Source organism: Alosa pseudoharengus, unplaced genomic scaffold, assembly GCF_046254945.1.
Source record: "Alosa pseudoharengus isolate Yale_2024_CS ecotype anadromous, Long Island Sound unplaced genomic scaffold, YU_APseudo_1.1 YU_APseudo_1.1_scf_5, whole genome shotgun sequence".
NCBI lineage: Eukaryota > Metazoa > Chordata > Actinopteri > Clupeiformes > Clupeidae > Alosa > Alosa pseudoharengus.
The window spans coordinates 9,440,164-9,456,595 of NW_027468837.1; the positions used below are offsets into that span (position 1 = coordinate 9,440,164).

The window sequence follows — 16,432 nt, forward strand, 5'->3', positions numbered from 1 at the left end:
GCCTGGCTAAGGCTCACTTGTGGTCATTGTTTGGGCTTGAGGGGGGTGGGGACGACGACTCAGGCTCCTTCAGATGGAGTGCGGTGTGTGGGTCGCATGTGTGTGTATCTTCGGGCATAGCGGTAGCGTCCAGGGCCACACTGAGAGTTCTGAGTGCCCCTAGGAGGGCCACCGTCCCCTCGCCACCGCAGCCATGTCCGCGGACATGGAGGCCATGATGCTCCACTCTCACAAAGAAAAACTCCCACTACTCTCTGCTTTCACCCCCACTGTTCCATTCAATACACGACGGGCAATTTCAAGGAAAAGAGGGTTGCCAAAATAAAGAACATGGAACAATCTCTCTTCCTTTCACTCTGCCTCCTCCCCCCTGGATCTCTCTGTATCTATCCATCTTCATCACACTGTCTCCACGTGTTGTTGCTTATTGTTGTCCTTCCCCTCCTGTTCCCTCCTATAGACACGCATTGTCTTTGAGATGCTCTTTGGTATTAAGGAAGTTGTAGAACAATGTGCCAATGAATGCTGTTTTAAAAACCTCTCTTCTCTTCACCCTGTGGCACTATCTCTTCCTTTGTCTTCTATTCACTCTCTCTCTCTCTCTCTCTCTTACTTTTTCTCTCCCTCTCTCTCTCACTCCCTACTGTGGTTTTTGGGGACTGTTATTCCAGCTGTCTGAACATGTATTCTGAGTGTGTACGGTTTCTCACGTTGTACCACCGTGTCCTCTGCGCTGTGTGTGTGTGTGTGTGTGTGTGTGTGTCTGTCAGCTGTGGAGACGCTGGCGCGTCATGGCCGGCGAGTTTCTCGCCTCACCTGTCCACCTCATTAGGACCTGTAGCTTGCTCAGGCATGAAGGCATCAAAGTGCTGGGGGGCCGGCGTGGGGACGGGACGGTAGGGGGAGGAGATGTGGGGGGGGGTGGGGGTGCAGGGGGGGTTAATGAGGCCTCGTCAGCCCAGAGCCCAACTGCAGGTCAGCACTGATTGGGGCGTGAGTCTCTCTCGGGAGCACTAATGACTCCCCGTCGCGGCCACAGACCACTGCACACCTACAGAGCGAGGCGGATAGAGTGATGAGAGAAGGAGAGAAGGAGAGAAGGATAGAGTGATGAGAGAGGGAGAGAAGGAGAGAGGGATGTCATGTTTTGTGCCACAGACTTGTGCCACAGACTTGTGTCACAGACGCGGCAAGTGCTTAATCAGGGGCACCTGTCTGCAGTTCTGCACTCACTGCTCTGATTAAATAATTGCACATGCCATTTTTTTATGAACAGACTCTCACTCAACATTTTATGAGCACACACTCTCTCTCTCCATATCTCTCGCTACCCCATTTTCTCTCTCTCTCTTTCTCTCTCTCTCCCTCTCTCCCTCCCCCTTTCATCAGTAGACTGCTAACCTCAGCCTCACTACTCACATGTGTATTATTATGGTCTGGCCCTGCAGGTAGTCACCAGCGTAATGACATCATGTCTTAACCTATTGATAACCGATGTAGTCAGTGGGCTCCAACAGGGAGCATCCTCTACCCACTGTGATATATGATACTGACTACATCTTTCATTCATGATAACACATCGTTCATTCATAACACACATCTTTCATTCATGATAACACATTGTTTATTCATAACACACACATCTTACATTTATGATAACACACATCAATCATGACTGTGCTGGTTGGTATCTGAGTCAGGGGAAATAAAATATGCATTTATTACGCTGCTTTCTAAGAAGGTTTCATAAGGTCAGATTATGGTTTACTATGTCTTGCGTTGGACAGTGTTGTGAGAGAGTTTAATCCGCACGCCATTAACATACTTTCAGTACAAACAGCTTTGAGCTTGCTTTTTGGACAGAACTCTCTGAACTTGGCGTGTGAACTGAGGGTGTGTGTTTCTGGATGCAGAGTTGTCTCTCTCTCTCAACTTTGTGTGGTGCTGACAAGTCTTATCCCCTAACTCAGGCTGGTGTTCATGTTAGGTTACCAGAAGAAAAGACACATTTGAGTTGATGGCACAACTAATACACACAGACACACACACACACACACACACACACACACACACACACACACACACACGCACACACACACACACACAGACACACACACACACACACACACACACACACACACACCATGAATGTTGACAGTGAAAAGGAGAGTGAACACAGTGAACCAAGGAGACATCAGGTGACATCACTATCACTGTGTATGGTGTGATCAGTAAAGGATTATGATCAAACACATCTTACCCAAGTGCCCCGAGCGCTCATCCAGAATGCCACACAGTCTCTAACAATAAATAGGCCCTTTTCTTGGACAGCTGGATTTCAGTCATGCCACTCCATAGTTAAACAAAACAAAGCTTTGAAGAGGCTCTGTAATCCCTATAAAGTCTCCTACAGTAACGTTGTGTAAGGGAACGGTAACTCTCCTAATCCATCCAGAGCTCCATTGATGCGGGCGGGGGCAGGGGGTGGGGGTGAGGGGGTATTTGTGAGGAGGGATGCAGCTCGCCTGAGAGAGGGCACAGCTGGGGCAGGGGCATTCTTGGGCCACGCCCGTGCAGCGGGCAGTGCCATCTTAAGCCCGAGTGAACCCTTACCCTCTCGAGCACACGGAAATCAAACCGGGGATTTAAAACGCTGCTACTACAGCTACAGCAGATTGGGGACGTCGCCGCTCCCACCTGTCAGACATGTTTGTGTCAGTTGGCACTTGTAAGCCTTTGCAAACCACGCTCTGTTTGTCATCCGTTATGCTGCTATTATTATCCTTAATGCCACAGCTTTGTATGACAAATGACATTATCTGTATGTTGGTCAGAAGGCCACACAGGCAACCCAAGAGCCAAAACAGATGTACGTAAGAGCAGTGTTTCCCAAACTTTTTTTCTGGCGACCCACTTTTTAAAAATGACAGACCATCGCGACCCATTTCACTTCAAATCTACCCTGCAACCACCAACACTGTTTTAGGCCACAGGTTCTTCAACTTTTCTATGCCTTCCCCAACCATACATTGCTATAGTATCTAGATAGATAGATCCTGCTTTGAACACGGTAGTGTTGCATTTTGAGCACCATCAGCGTGAAAAGTTGGAAATGACTACTGAAAAGATACGTTTTAATGCACATCCGAGAGTTTGGGGAAATTCTCGCATGTTGCGCATTCGTCAGCATAGTAAAGCTGTTTCTGTATTTCTAAAAAAAAATTTGTAGGCTACGTTGTGTTGCAGACAAATGGGTCCATAACACTGTGGACGTCAATTCCGATGTAAACAGCAAATAACTCAAGTCGTTATATTGTATTGTTGTATTATATTATATAGTCGTTATATCAGAACAAGAGGCTTTTGGGCAATAGCCGGAAGAATGCGCCTTTACTTTGGAGTTCGCGAGGTAGAAAACGAGAGAAATAGTGTTTAAAATGTCTATTTAAATTGTAGCCTAATATAATGCACTGTTGTGCATTTTAAATCAGAAATAAGAATGTGAGGAGGTTGCTATTAACTTTAAAGATTGCATCTACAATCGAAACTATCTACATGCAAATTGAATATCCTTATCCGGTCTATGGATGTCTGCTTTAGTTGACAGCACGGTCACTAGATTTTAATCGGTAAAGTTGAGGAGCTGGTATCTGTTAATGTTCGTGCAAATAGGCGGATTCATGTCCCTTGAAGTTTGCAACTGCGAGGTACAGGTCATGGCAGGCGCCCCACAGAACGGTTTCATTTTGAGAGGTAGATATCCATGCTCTGGCTCCCCCTCTGCGATGCGTTCGTCCCCCAGTTTCATGCGCCAGTTTTATGAGCTTTTATGACAAAACCGTAACTGTGGTAGTTAACAAACTACATCCCAATAGAAAACTGTTAACTTTCCTGGTATCAAATGACAAAGGGTATCAGTTAGACCTATAACACAACATAAACTGTGCTGGGCTGGCGACCCAAATAAATTCTCCTGCGACCCAGACTTTGGGAAACACTGCGTAAGAGCATACACTGGAACAGGTACCATGTCAAATATCCATCGTGGGTCACAGAGCTGGAGTACAGTTGCTGAAGCAGTAGGTGACCGTGCCTGTGGAGTGGTGGATGTGGCTGTTGTCCAGTATGGAGTGTGGCCTGTGAGCGACGGCTGACGTCCGTGGTTGTGGTCCCCACCTCGCCTCCCTCCCCGATGACCTCATAGTCAGCCCTCTCGCCTGCCGGGCTCCCCTGGGTCAGCGTTTGACTGACAGCTACACAGTAAGCATTCACTGGCCCGCTGGTCCCAGAGAGAGTTGCTCAGTTGGCCCCTGTCAATCACCCGCAATGCACAACAATGACAGGAGGACTGCTGATCCCCCAACTAACCCCCCCCCCCCCCACACACACACACACACACACACACACACACATAGACATACACACTGATCCCGCTACCTCTTTTGTGTCCTCTATTGAATTACAACACAGTTTTGCCTTTTGCGTGCAGAGGGAGTGGGACTGCGGGAACATAATAGCCATGTGAGGGAGGACCAGCTCCAGTAGAGATGCTCACAGCAGCATGTGGGTTAGAGGCTCTACCTGTGGCCTGACCCCTGAGAGCTGTAGCAGTCTCAAGGGGGGTCGCTGGGGACAGAGACGGTGTGCTGCAGCTCCAGCTCTGGGCTGCCAGGGGCTTTTAGGTGATTGCACCCCCCCCCGCCCCCCTTGTGTCCTAATCAGGGGATTCAGTGCTCCTGGGCTGAGGATGTGCATGTGTAGTCCCGTAAGGCAGCTCATACTGTAATCTCCTCTTTGTGCATGTAATCTCTACATTAGGTGAGCACTTCGGCCCAGATTCTATCCTCTCCCTCTTTTCCACCCACTCATCCTCTCTTGCCTCACTCTCTCTTTTCCTCTCTCTCCTCTCTCTTTCTTTCTCTCCCTCTCCTCTATCTCTTCCTCCTTTTGTCCCTCTCCTCTCTCTGTATCTCTCTGTCTCTCTCTCTCTCTCTCTCTCTTCCTTCCACTCATCCTCTCTTCCCTCACTCTCTCTTTTCTCCCTCTCATCCCTCTTTCTTTCTCTCCCTCTCCTCTATCTCTTCCTCCTCCTGTCCCTCTCCTCTCTCTCTCTCTCTCTCTCTCTCTGCTCTATCTCTCCCTCTCCTCCCTCTCTTCCCTCTTTCTCCTCCATCTCTCTCCCTCTATCCACCCGTGTATTTTCTCTCCCTCTGTTTCCAGGGCTAAACAGACAGTCTAACTGGGTAACTGAGTGACTGAGTGAGGAGGAGGGGGGGTGGTGGGGTAGATGAGTGCTGACTCAGAGAGCAGTGATGGGTCAGAGACCTGCTCCTTTGTGTTCATGAGACATTGTCTCCATTGCTGAAAATTGCGTGTAAGTGTTATCTGGCCCCATAGAAAAGCCATGTATTATCCAATAACCATCTATATTATATCCGCTAATAGGTTGTGGCAATATTATGCGTGTGTTTTGTTATATCACGGTTTTGAAAGTTGTGGGTTTTTTCATACCCATGTGAATGGCTGCCTGATTTGGATATTGTTTACATTGGGGGACAGATTGTCTGGGGAACTGAATGACATCATCACATCTCACTGTATAGTTGACCTACTTGTGTGTGTGTGTGTGTGTGTGTGTGTGTGTTTGTGTCTGTGTATTCAGAATGAGCTTGTGGCCTATTTGAACTATGAATGGCGCCTGTACATCCTGCATAACGTTGTCCTCAGGCATACAGATACTTCACCCAAACGTTTGGCTACTGTTGTTAATTTAAACAGATGGAATGTTTGCTGTGTAAAGGTACACGCCCAAGGTGTACATGATTCCACCTGACTCCCTTCATTTTACTGTAGAGGTGTGTGTGTATGAGAGAGAGAGAGAGAAAGAAAGAGAGAGAATGAGAGAGATATTCTCCAGGCTGGGATATGCTGAGGTGGTGGCACTCTAACTGTTTTCAGACATGTCCTCCGCGTAATATGCAGATCTTTGAGCTCATTTACATAATGTCCATCCGAAATACTAGGAGGGGAGTAGTGTAAGAGCCGACCTAAGTTCAGAGTTCCAAATTTCGGCATATGTTGTTCAGATATACGGCCCAACGGCTTGATATTCGCAGAACATGCGGAATTCCACCTACTGTATGTCTGAAAGCAGCTTCTGTCACTTTCTCTTCTGTCCCCACCCACCATCCTCTTTCTTTGTTTAAGAGACAAGATGTTTGAGATGCTCATTCCCTTTTTCACTCTCCCTCCATTTCTTCCCCTCTCCCTCTCTCTCTCTCCATCTCTCTCTCTCTGTCTTAATGGGCTCCGGTCTTCGACACTGTGCCAATTGTTCCGGCTGTAATGTCAGCTTTGCGGCGTGCTTCGGCACAGAATGAAGTTCGAATTGGATGAAGATTACAGGCCCAGGGTCTTTGAATAGCACGCACACATCCCAATTTCCAAAGGCTACCCCCCTCTGTGTGTGGGGGTGGGGGGGTGCTGAATTATCTTCAAACAAACATCGTTGCACTTCCCTGGAACTGTGAGAGTGCTCTTTCTGCTAATAACAGGGTCTTCCATAGAACGAGACATACCCAATAATGGAGAGACTGTTTTCGAGTCATTTTCTCCTCATTTCCCAATATGCTGATTTGTTGACTGGCAAAAAGAGACAAAGGAACGTGTAGATATTTATATAAACGCATGTAGTATCCCTATTTAAGAACCTGTAGATATGTTTAGTAACGTGTGTAGTATCCCTATTTAAGAACGTATAGATATTTATATAAATGCATGTGGTATCCCTATTTAAGGACATGTTTATCCTTTTTCAATCCATTATTTAAACAATTCACCATTTTTACAAACTACCATTTAACCACATAGGCATATGTATACGCTTTTGCAACTTATCCATGTTTTTATGTGGTGAGAACAGAAACATATGTCTGGCTGAAAGTCTACGCCAATCACATTATAGTGTTAACCTCCTCTCCCTCTCCTCCACTCTGCCTTTTCCCAGGAGCGTTTAGATGCCCCGAATGCATGTTTAACATTGGCGTGCGCTTTGATTGACACATCGACCGGCCACAGCACAGAAGGGAGATTGAAAACGCTCAATAATGTCGACGGCTACAAATGTATTTCTCATATCCGCTAACTGGATTAGCCCCCTCAGGCTATGAGCAGCGAGAGCTTTCATATGTGAGTGTAGGGGAGGTGGTACTGCAGGGCCAGTGGGGTGTTGAGTGTGTGTGTCTGTGTTTGTGTCTGTGTGTGTGTGTGTGTGTGTGTGTGTGTGTGTGTGTGTGTGTGTGTGTGTGTGTGTGTGTGTGTGTGTATGTGTGTGTGTGTGTGGTGGGAGTGCAACGGCAATGTGATAAATTGGACTTTGATGCTCCGGATGGAGCTGATTGAATTGACTTATCTCCTAACAAGGTTTGCATTGCCTTCAGCAAATGGGAGAGATGCTATCTTTACTGAAGAGAGAGAGAGAGAGAGAGAGAGAGAGAGAGAGAGGGCAAGATAGCGAAATGAAACAAAGATGATGATGGTCACTGCCTACATCTCTGTCACATCCTCAAGTTCCATCTAACAGATGGACTTTTCTAGTATTCAGGGATGGCAAATGTATTCAGACATTAGATCATGGGTATGGTGTAGTAAATAAGTGATTTGCAATTGGGATACTATTTAGATGTACATCAGACAGAACCAGAGTGACAGAACCCAGGCAATGCTTTTAGCTGGAACTGTACAATTATGTTTTTTTATGAAGGTAAAGTTTGTTTCTGTGTGTGTGTGTTTGTGTGTGTGTGTGTGTGTGCGTGTGTGTGCGTGTGCGTGTGTGTGTGTGTGTGTGTGTGTGCGCGCGCATGTGTGTGGTGTGTGCGTGTGCGCGCGTGCGTGCGTGCGTGTGTGTGCGTGTGTGTTGCCATGACGAGCTGCTGATCCTGTGGAGGCATGCAGCCTGGTGCTATTGCTCTTACGGTGTGGCCCCTGGGCCTGCAGCTGTGTGATTCATAGCGAGGTCAAAATGGGCATCTGAGACCGCCGGCCACGGGCTCGCGGCAGCGCTGGCACAGCGGGGTTGGCACAGCGGTGCCCACTGCTCCACAGTGACCCGTCATGGTGCCACCATCATGCCAGGAAATCCCTGCCTGGGCAGATCAGGTCCACGGAGGGTTAGCGATGACTGGTCAGTCTGGTGGTCACAGCGGATGCTGAGCTCTTGAGCTGGTTCGTGTTCAGTGCCGGCACATGTAGGGTTTTATCTCTATTTATTTATTTATTTATTTATTTATTTATTTATTTATTTATTTATTTACTTAATCATCAGGAATTCCCTTATTTTGTTAAGTTGTTTGCTGCTGTGCTCCTCTTTGTCAGTCGCCCATTAATGAGTTTTTTTCTGTCTCTCTCATACATACTGCACATACACACACACACTCTCACTCACTCACACACACACACACACACACACACACACACACACACACACACACACACAGGCATCATTGTACGCACACTTATGCACACACACTGTTGCATAGCATATAGTACATGCCTACAGACCCTCAGACTCACCCACACCATGTCTTTCTTCATTTGAAAGCACTTTCCCCTAATGTGATTTACTGATATGTTCTTTATGCCACAGACATGAAGGCTGCTTGGAGGCCCAGACAGTCACTCTGGTGCCGCCTGAGTTTGTCAGGATGCTCTCTCCTCCCTCTCAATCCATCTGGGAACATTCCCACATTCTCAGAAAGAAGAACCCACATAGGCCTAATCATTTTATCCCAGATGTAAGAGTTGTGTGTATGTTCGGTGTGTCCGGGTTGTGTTGCCTGTTAGGGTGTGTGTGCATAGACTATATAGATAGCTTTGTGTGTGTGTTTGTGTGTGTGTTTGTGTGTGTGTGTGTGTGTGTGTGTGTGTGTCTTGTAGCGGAGGGAACATGTGTGTATGTAATAATTAAGAGCATACAGTACTGTAGATACAATTCATCCTAGAGGTAAGGATGTAATATGTAAGTGTGCATGTGTCTGTGTACCCTCTCTTCCCCTCTCCTCTCTCCTCTTGCCTCCTCTTTCTCTTTTCTCTCCTCTCTCCTCTCCTCTCTCCTCCTCTCTTCTCATCTCCTCTCTCCTCTCCTCTTTCCTCCTCTCTCCTCCTCTCTCATCTCTTCTCATCTCCTCTCTCCTCTCCTCTCCTCTCTCCTCCTCTCTTCTCTCCTCTCTTCTCATCTCCTCTCTCCTCCTCTCTCCTCTCTTCTCCTCTTTCCTCTCCTCTCCTCTCTCCTCCTCTCTCCTCTTCTCCTCTTTCCTCTCCTCTCCTCTCCTCTCTCCTCCTCTCTTCTCCTTTTTCCTCTCCTCTCTCCTCCTCTCTCCTCCTCTTCTCCTCCTCTCTCCTCCCCTCTCCTCTCCTCTCGTTGCCGACTCCCAGCACGTTCAGCAGCCCCCCGTCTGAAAGGTGAAGCAGGGTCTTAATATCCCACCTAATAACCCTGTTGACAAGCAGGCCGATTTACCTGCTGCAGGAATGTGCTGGCATTTGGATAATGAAGCGTAAATAGTTTTTTATGAGGGGCCCTCGCCTGGCCCACGCTTGTGTTGTGCTGGGCCTGGCTCCACGGCGGCCAGCAAAGGTTAGGTGTCCACTTTACTGCCCTTATTATGCCCATTTATTCAGCTCTGGGCACAGCGGAGGTTGTCATCTGTGCGCTGGCGCCTGGCCAGAGCCGAGGACATATTAGATCTGTCAGTGCAGACCGCACTGTTTATGCCCCTGAGCAATCTTGCTCTCGCTCCTCACTTCTCGCTCTCTTTCTCTTCTACATCACTTCAATTTTTTTTTTTTCATCCCTCTCTCCATCTTTCAGTCTCTCTTTCTGGGTTTCTCACTCTTGTAATCGCCAGTGGTAGTGTATTTAGAGAGAAACACACACACACAAACAGTACTCACACACACACACACACACACACTTGTTCTCACCACCCACACCTTACAGCCAGCATTATCTTGGCATGGGCTGCTCAAACAGACTTTAAAGCAGCAACACTGGTGACATCTTGCGTCTGTGTGTGTTTGTGCGTGTGTGTTTGTGCGTGTGCGTGTGCATGTGTGTGTGTGTGAGTGTGTGTGAGTGTACGTGTGTGTGCATGCGCTGTACTTTGTCTGTTGTGTGCTCTGCAGCTCCTGTGGCCAGAGATTGATTCAGTGTGTGCCTGTCTTCACTGCACCTTCACCTCTGATGTCTTCCAGCGTCTCTTCCACTTTGTTCGGTTCTGTCTTCAGACTGATACCAAACTGCAGGGCTGGATTGCTTTTCTGTTCTGCCCTGTCTGATCCTCGTACACAGACAGCATGAAGAGCAACACTGGAGCTGCCATTTGCTTTCCTTTCAATCTGTTTCTGGCATGGATGGGATACAGAGGGGGAGGTGTGTTTGTGTGTGTGTTTGTGTGTGTGTGTGTGTGTGTGTGTGTGTGTGTGTGTGTGTGTGTGTGTGTGTGTGTGTGTGTGTGTGTGTGTGTGTGTGTGTGTGTGTGTGTGTGTGTGGCTCTGGAATAAGAGATATGGCATCAGTGGCTCCTCTGGTACCGTCCCTGGATGTGCTGCGCCGAGCCTTAAAAAGGGAGCTAGCTGTTTGTTTGCCCACAAACACACACACACACACAGAAATAAATACAATCTCAGATGTATGTGTGTGTTCCAGGGTGTGTGAAAGTCCATTATCGCACCATTATCCTTTGTAGCCCGCTATCTTACCGCACCGGCTATGTGTGTGTGTGTGTGTGTATGCGTCCGTGCGTGCATGTGCGTGTGTATGTGAGTTTCTGCCCCCCCCTCCCCCCCCCGCCCTTCTTCATCCTCATTTTCTATTGATGTCTCTCTCGCTTTGGCTAAATACACTCGTGGGACTACAGCTCTCGCTCCACACACAAAAGCAAATCCACAAATGAATTGATTCATTCAGCCTGATGTGCTGTTAAATCTGTCCCTCTAATGAGCATGTCTTGCTTTTCTGACATTTCCCCTTCAGTCTCTTGGCAGCATTTATGTGGGAGGATGTGTGTGTGTGTGTGTGTGTGTGTGTGTGTGTGTGTGTGTGTGTGTGTGTGTGTGTGTGTTCCATGGGAGGTAGGTGGCCATATCAGTGCATGCAGAGATAAACACAAGCTTGTATCTGACAGATGTCCTGATAAATTATGCAGAGGGTCTTGTTCCTGTGAATACACTCACCACACCGTCTCTCTGTGTTGTCCTGACTTCTCATTTCTCTTCTAATCTCTCTCTATCTCCTTCCCTCCCTCCCTCCCTCATGCTCTCCCCATTCTCTAGAAGTAAATCAGGTGTTCTAACCCCACAGTCATGCTATCATGTCCCCAGAGGGACGTCCAGACCTCGGGAAGCTGAGCAATGCCTGTGCTCTTAGTGACCAGAGCAGAGCAGACCATCAAGAGTTTAACGTTGCACCTACAGTATCTTATCCTCCTCAGCAGACAGGCTGATGACAGATGGAGGGAGAACTGACATAACTACTGCTTTGGCAACATTGTAACACTTACAGTCATGCCAATAAAGCTCATTGAATTGAATTGAATTGAATTGAATTGAATTGAATTGAATTGAATTGAATTGAACTGACACTAAGCACATCATCCCTAAACAAGTGACTTTAGATGTGTTGTATTTCTCTCTCCCTCTCTTCCTCTCCCTCTGTCCCGCCCCCTTCTCTCTCTACTCTCTCTCTCTCTCTCTCTCTCTACTCTCTACTCTCTCTTTCTCTCTCTCTCTCTCTGCCCATACTATCTGTTTTGTACATTACGAGGTGCGTGCACTGACGTGAGTTCCCGTGTCTTATCGTCTGTGGTTCGTCCAGCTCCGTCACGTCTCCATCCGCCCGCCCGGCCGGTTTAATCAGGCCCCGTGCTCTTTGATCTGACCCAGCTGTAAAAGTTTGATTGAGATCAGAGAGCCCTTTCCATAACTTTGTTTCCTTTTTCTCCCGTTTGCCTCGCCGGCCCCTAAACCGTCCCAAGTGGAGAGTGATGGTGAGTGACATTTTCACTGCCCCAGGAGCGAAATGCCGAGGTCACACCTCTATTAACACGGGACGCTCACCCAGGGTGCCACACAGAGGCACTGGTTAAAGAGGAGATCAATTCTTTATGTGTCGTTATTTCTCCTGTAACCTTTTTTTTCTTTGACAAACAAAACGCAGCTCCCACAAGCCCATCTCATGCTCTGGGAAAGCTGAAGATGACATTTGACAGTGTTGAAGGCTGTGCTAACAGTGCTTACACAGCAATGTAGAAAACATTTTAGATGCCAGGACTAGGATAATGGTTTTTCCTCCTGGCAGGGTAACGTTGAATGTCTGCACTTGAAGACTATGATAAAAAGATAAGTAGAAAGAGCATGTGTAACTTGAGGGAGGAAGGGAGGGGGGAGAGAGAGGGAGAGAGAGAGAGAGAGCTGCTGGTCCATCTGTTGCAGCAGCTTTAAGGCCAGAAGAGGAGACAACTGGTTAAGCTGGTCCATTGGGAATGCGTTGGGATGAATATGAATGATCTGGCTAGGCTTGGGGTGGGGTGTGTGTGTGTTGTGCCTGGGCTTGGGGTGGGGGAGGGAGGTTTGTGTGTGTGTTGGGGGGGGGGCTGTTCTGGGCTCAGTGGGCATCGAGCTGGTCTCCCTGTTGATTAAAGACAGCCATGACAGTGACCTTCCCGCCACCACCCCCATTACTTCATACGGCCTCCACTCACCAAACCCCCCAACCCCCCAACCCCCCCCACACACACACACACTAGCGCTTTCATTAGTCTTTCATTAGTCAGCGACACCCTAGTATGACATCATTGCTCATCTGTGTCTCCCGAAGAGAGAGCATCAATGGAGGACCTCAGCAGCGCATCTCCTTCCTTGGCTAGGGGAACTGTTGCTGTTGTTTGGTAGCGTGCTGTAAGCCAGGCTGTTAATCACACACTTGAGGATTCCTCGCCTGAAACGAACCGGGGTCCCTGAACTCTGCGGGCTGAGGACGTTCATTTGACGAATGTGCCGATGTGACCACATCGGATCTGTTTTTGCGCTTGCGTGAGAATAAATCAGTTTGTGTTTGTGAGCCACATGAAACCGACACACACACGCCGTAAATATATCCCGAAGCAAGATTGCGATATTTTGAGATGTGCTGCCAAATCTCTTTTAAGGCCTTTGTGGATTTACTTCTCATGGTGCTCTTTCCTGGCTCTAGTTTCTGTTTGAAGGGAGCGTCTAATGAATGGAAGCGGTTCGGCTCAGTTATTAAATGATCTCTGTATGATGGCAAGATGAGCAGGGGGGGGGGAGCTCAGACACTAATCCCGGCTGCTGATTCAGGCAGAGCCTCAGACAGACTTTGGGCCATTGGGACCAGGGTAAGCAAGAAGGCCTGGGGAAGCCATCACTGAAGAGCTATGGTTGTAGAAACCACATATGTTTCCAGGGCCTCCCCTCCACGCGATCACGTGATGTCAGGATCTCAGGTGATGCTGCACGATTTTTCACGCCAGAGTCGTGGGAATGAAGATGGCTATCTGTGGCAAAAGCTTTGAGCGATCCATTCAGGAAATAATGATCGAAAACTGGTGAGGATAGCTGTGGGATTGTGATCTAGGAGCCTTGCGGCAAATGTTGAGTTTCCCTTCCATTCGCAATGTTCTACCCAGCGACAACAGGATGTGGCAGGATTCTCAGCGCCGATACGGATCGGTGTGGAAACGTCTGGTCAGAGGTGAAAAATCCACCGTCCATCCCGGCGTCGCTGGAACAACAGCAGCGCTCGGCCTCTGGGGAGCCATCAGGCGAGGGAACGCACACAGGTATGCGAGGCCTCACTTCCTGTCTGGCCCCGCCCAGCCGCTGGCGTCCCCGTGAGGGGCCAAAGAGCGAGAGGGACCTCGGAGAGCAGACTAGGTGGAGGCCCGCTAAGCCCGCATCTGAAATAATATTTCCTCAAGTGATAACCTCTGGGTAGAGCGCTGGGGCTGGAATTCGGTCCCGAGCTGATGTCTTTGGCAGGCCGTCGTGTGGGTTAGCGGCGGCGGCGGCTTTTCTCCCGGAGCTGTAATGAAACTCCTGTCACGCTACAAGCACATCATGCGTTTCAGTGCAGTGAGCAATGTAGTGCGCAACTAGCGCTGTGGGTCAAATTTCTGACCACTGTCCCCTTGTTGGTTTTGGTTATGAATTTTTCAATTGTAGCCGCCATAGCTAGCAAACTGGACCATGGCCCAGCGTCAAGCAGTGACGCACAAGCTGTGGCCTGAAATAGGGATGTCCGATGCACACAGAAGGGAAGGAGGATGGTGGGGGGGACAGCAATTTGTGGTGACCAGTGTTTTCTTTCCTCCTGCTTGGGCTCTAACAAGCGATGCCATCCGACGCCCGCTCCCGCTAATTGGCATTTGCGTTTGGTTGGCTGCGTGGCACCAGAGTGGTGGTGGCGGGCCGATGCCAGGTCGCCACCGCCACCGTCGTCGTCACCGCCAGAGCCGCTTCTTTTGTCGCGCCGTGGCGCAGCAAGAGGGCATCTTAGTGACCGAGGGACTCCAACGCGGATGGGAAACAGCCGCGGAGAATCGCATGTCACTTCCCATCACCCGCTCGGCTTGCTGCGCTCTCGGGTCGCAGGCTGCCCATGAGGTTCCGTCCACGCATTCTAACTGGGCTTGGCCCAGGGCCCACTGATTAGTGGACATTGTAAAGCAATCGGGCCGACGAAAGCTTCGAGAATCCCTTTTTCCCCCCTTTACGGAGTCCTTCACTCGTAAACTGTCCCCTTTTTTCGCGATACGGACTCGGATAGTGTACATGAAACGGAGGCCAGTGTACATGAAATAGGTTTCTTGTTTTTTTGGTTTAATAATGAGGCTCTTTCTTGTCTTTTTTTCTTATTGTAAGATAAAGGAATCAAAAAAATCATTTGTTTTGTTCTGACGGAGAGTCATACACTTTTGTCTCTGCCACACAATGCTTGTAACGATTGGTTAATTGGTTCAACTCGGGCCGGCTTCCACTGCGCTCTCACAGCCCCTGTCTACGCTCACTTCTCCCTTCTCCCTTTCCTTTGAGGAAGCCCCCTCATGCATATTCAACAGGCCTGCTTAATATTCATGAGTGGGAGTATATAAGCCGTGCAGCGTGGCTGGCCCGGGCAGCTGGAGTGGAACAGAGACGCTCGTCTGAGGGAGGAGGAAAGTGAGTGAGAAGGGGACAGGCTGACCATCGTGGGAGCACACACACACGCACACATGCACACACACACACACATACACACACACACACACTCAACCGCTCCTGCTGGAGTGTGCCAGGCTTCAGGCTCCAAGTAAATCCTCCTCCCCCCCCCCTGGAAGATAAACCCATTTGCTCAGGCAGAGCAGTGGGGAGTGCAGAGGAGTGGACAAGAGTGGAACGGGCTCAGTAGCGGACACATGTGAGCCAGCTCAGAGTGGACACAGACAACCCCTCTCTCTCTCTCTCTCTCTCTCTCTCTCTCCCTCTCTCTCTCCCTCCCTCTCTCTCTCCCTCTCTACCTCTGTGGTTCCCTCCTTCTCTCCATCACTCTTGACTGCCTTGCCTGAGGGAAGGACTGGATGCTGAGGGTTTGGTCACCATGGGATGCAGCCTCTGTACCCTCCAGAAGCCTGAGGAGCAATACAAACTACTCTATGAAGTCTGTCAGGTACGGTTGCCCGGTGTCGCTCGCGTGCCAGCTGTCCTGCTCGCGGGACTGACCTCGCTGTTTGGGAGGATAGAGCTTCTGTTTGTTCTGTGTTCTCATTACAGGCTGGCGTCCTAAAAGTGTCTCTCAGCCTTTGTTTTTCTTTCTCACATGTTTGAGTACCTCTTAGAGTCATGAGACTTGTGCACAGTGTGCCGTGTTTTGGTGTGCAGTCTAAAGTGGTGTGTTAATGTCATCTGCTGAGGGGATTTTTGTTTTGTCTGCTATGGGGTTTTCGAAGTTGAAGAGAAGTGGAAGTGATTGTGTTGTTTGGCCAAACTCTGGAGGAGAGTTTGTGAAGAGCTTGTGGAAAGTTTGCTGGACATTTTTATGAAGTGTTTGTGAAGGTGCTTTGGGAATTCACGGAGCACTCTTGGAAGACTCCATGTCTCTGTTGTGGGCAGATCCTCATTGTCCACTAAATGCTGACTGTGCCTCTTTGGTCACTTCAATTTGACTTTTAGGTTTTTTAGACTTTTAGAACTTTAGGTTATTTTTAAGAAAGGGATCACACCCACATTTTGTGAAAGTTTTTATTGTTATTATTTAGTCTGGCTAAGCTCTTTACTATTGTGCTGTTCATGTGTCCCTCTACAAGCAGTTGTACTGATGTGAAATACTTTATTTTAAGTGCATGTAGTTAGATTATAAAGTATTCCATACATTTCAGCA

The 16,432-nt window shown here is 48.6% G+C and overlaps 1 protein-coding gene across 3 annotated transcripts in view; it reads left to right on the top strand.

Moving 5' to 3' along the window:
- Nucleotides 1–16,432, top strand: part of pdzrn3b (PDZ domain containing RING finger 3b) — a 103,065-nt gene that overhangs the window by 62,504 nt on the left and 24,129 nt on the right. The window contains exon 1 of one of the 3 annotated variants that reach the window (XM_076267958.1): nucleotides 15,605–15,721. The exons of the other annotated variants lie outside the window; for them this stretch is intronic. Coding sequence (XP_076124073.1) covers nucleotides 15,653–15,721 — 69 coding nt within the window. The 5' untranslated portion in view covers nucleotides 15,605–15,652. Of the gene's footprint in view, nucleotides 1–15,604; nucleotides 15,722–16,432 lie in introns of those variants that run through there. 3 annotated transcript variants of the gene reach the window in all.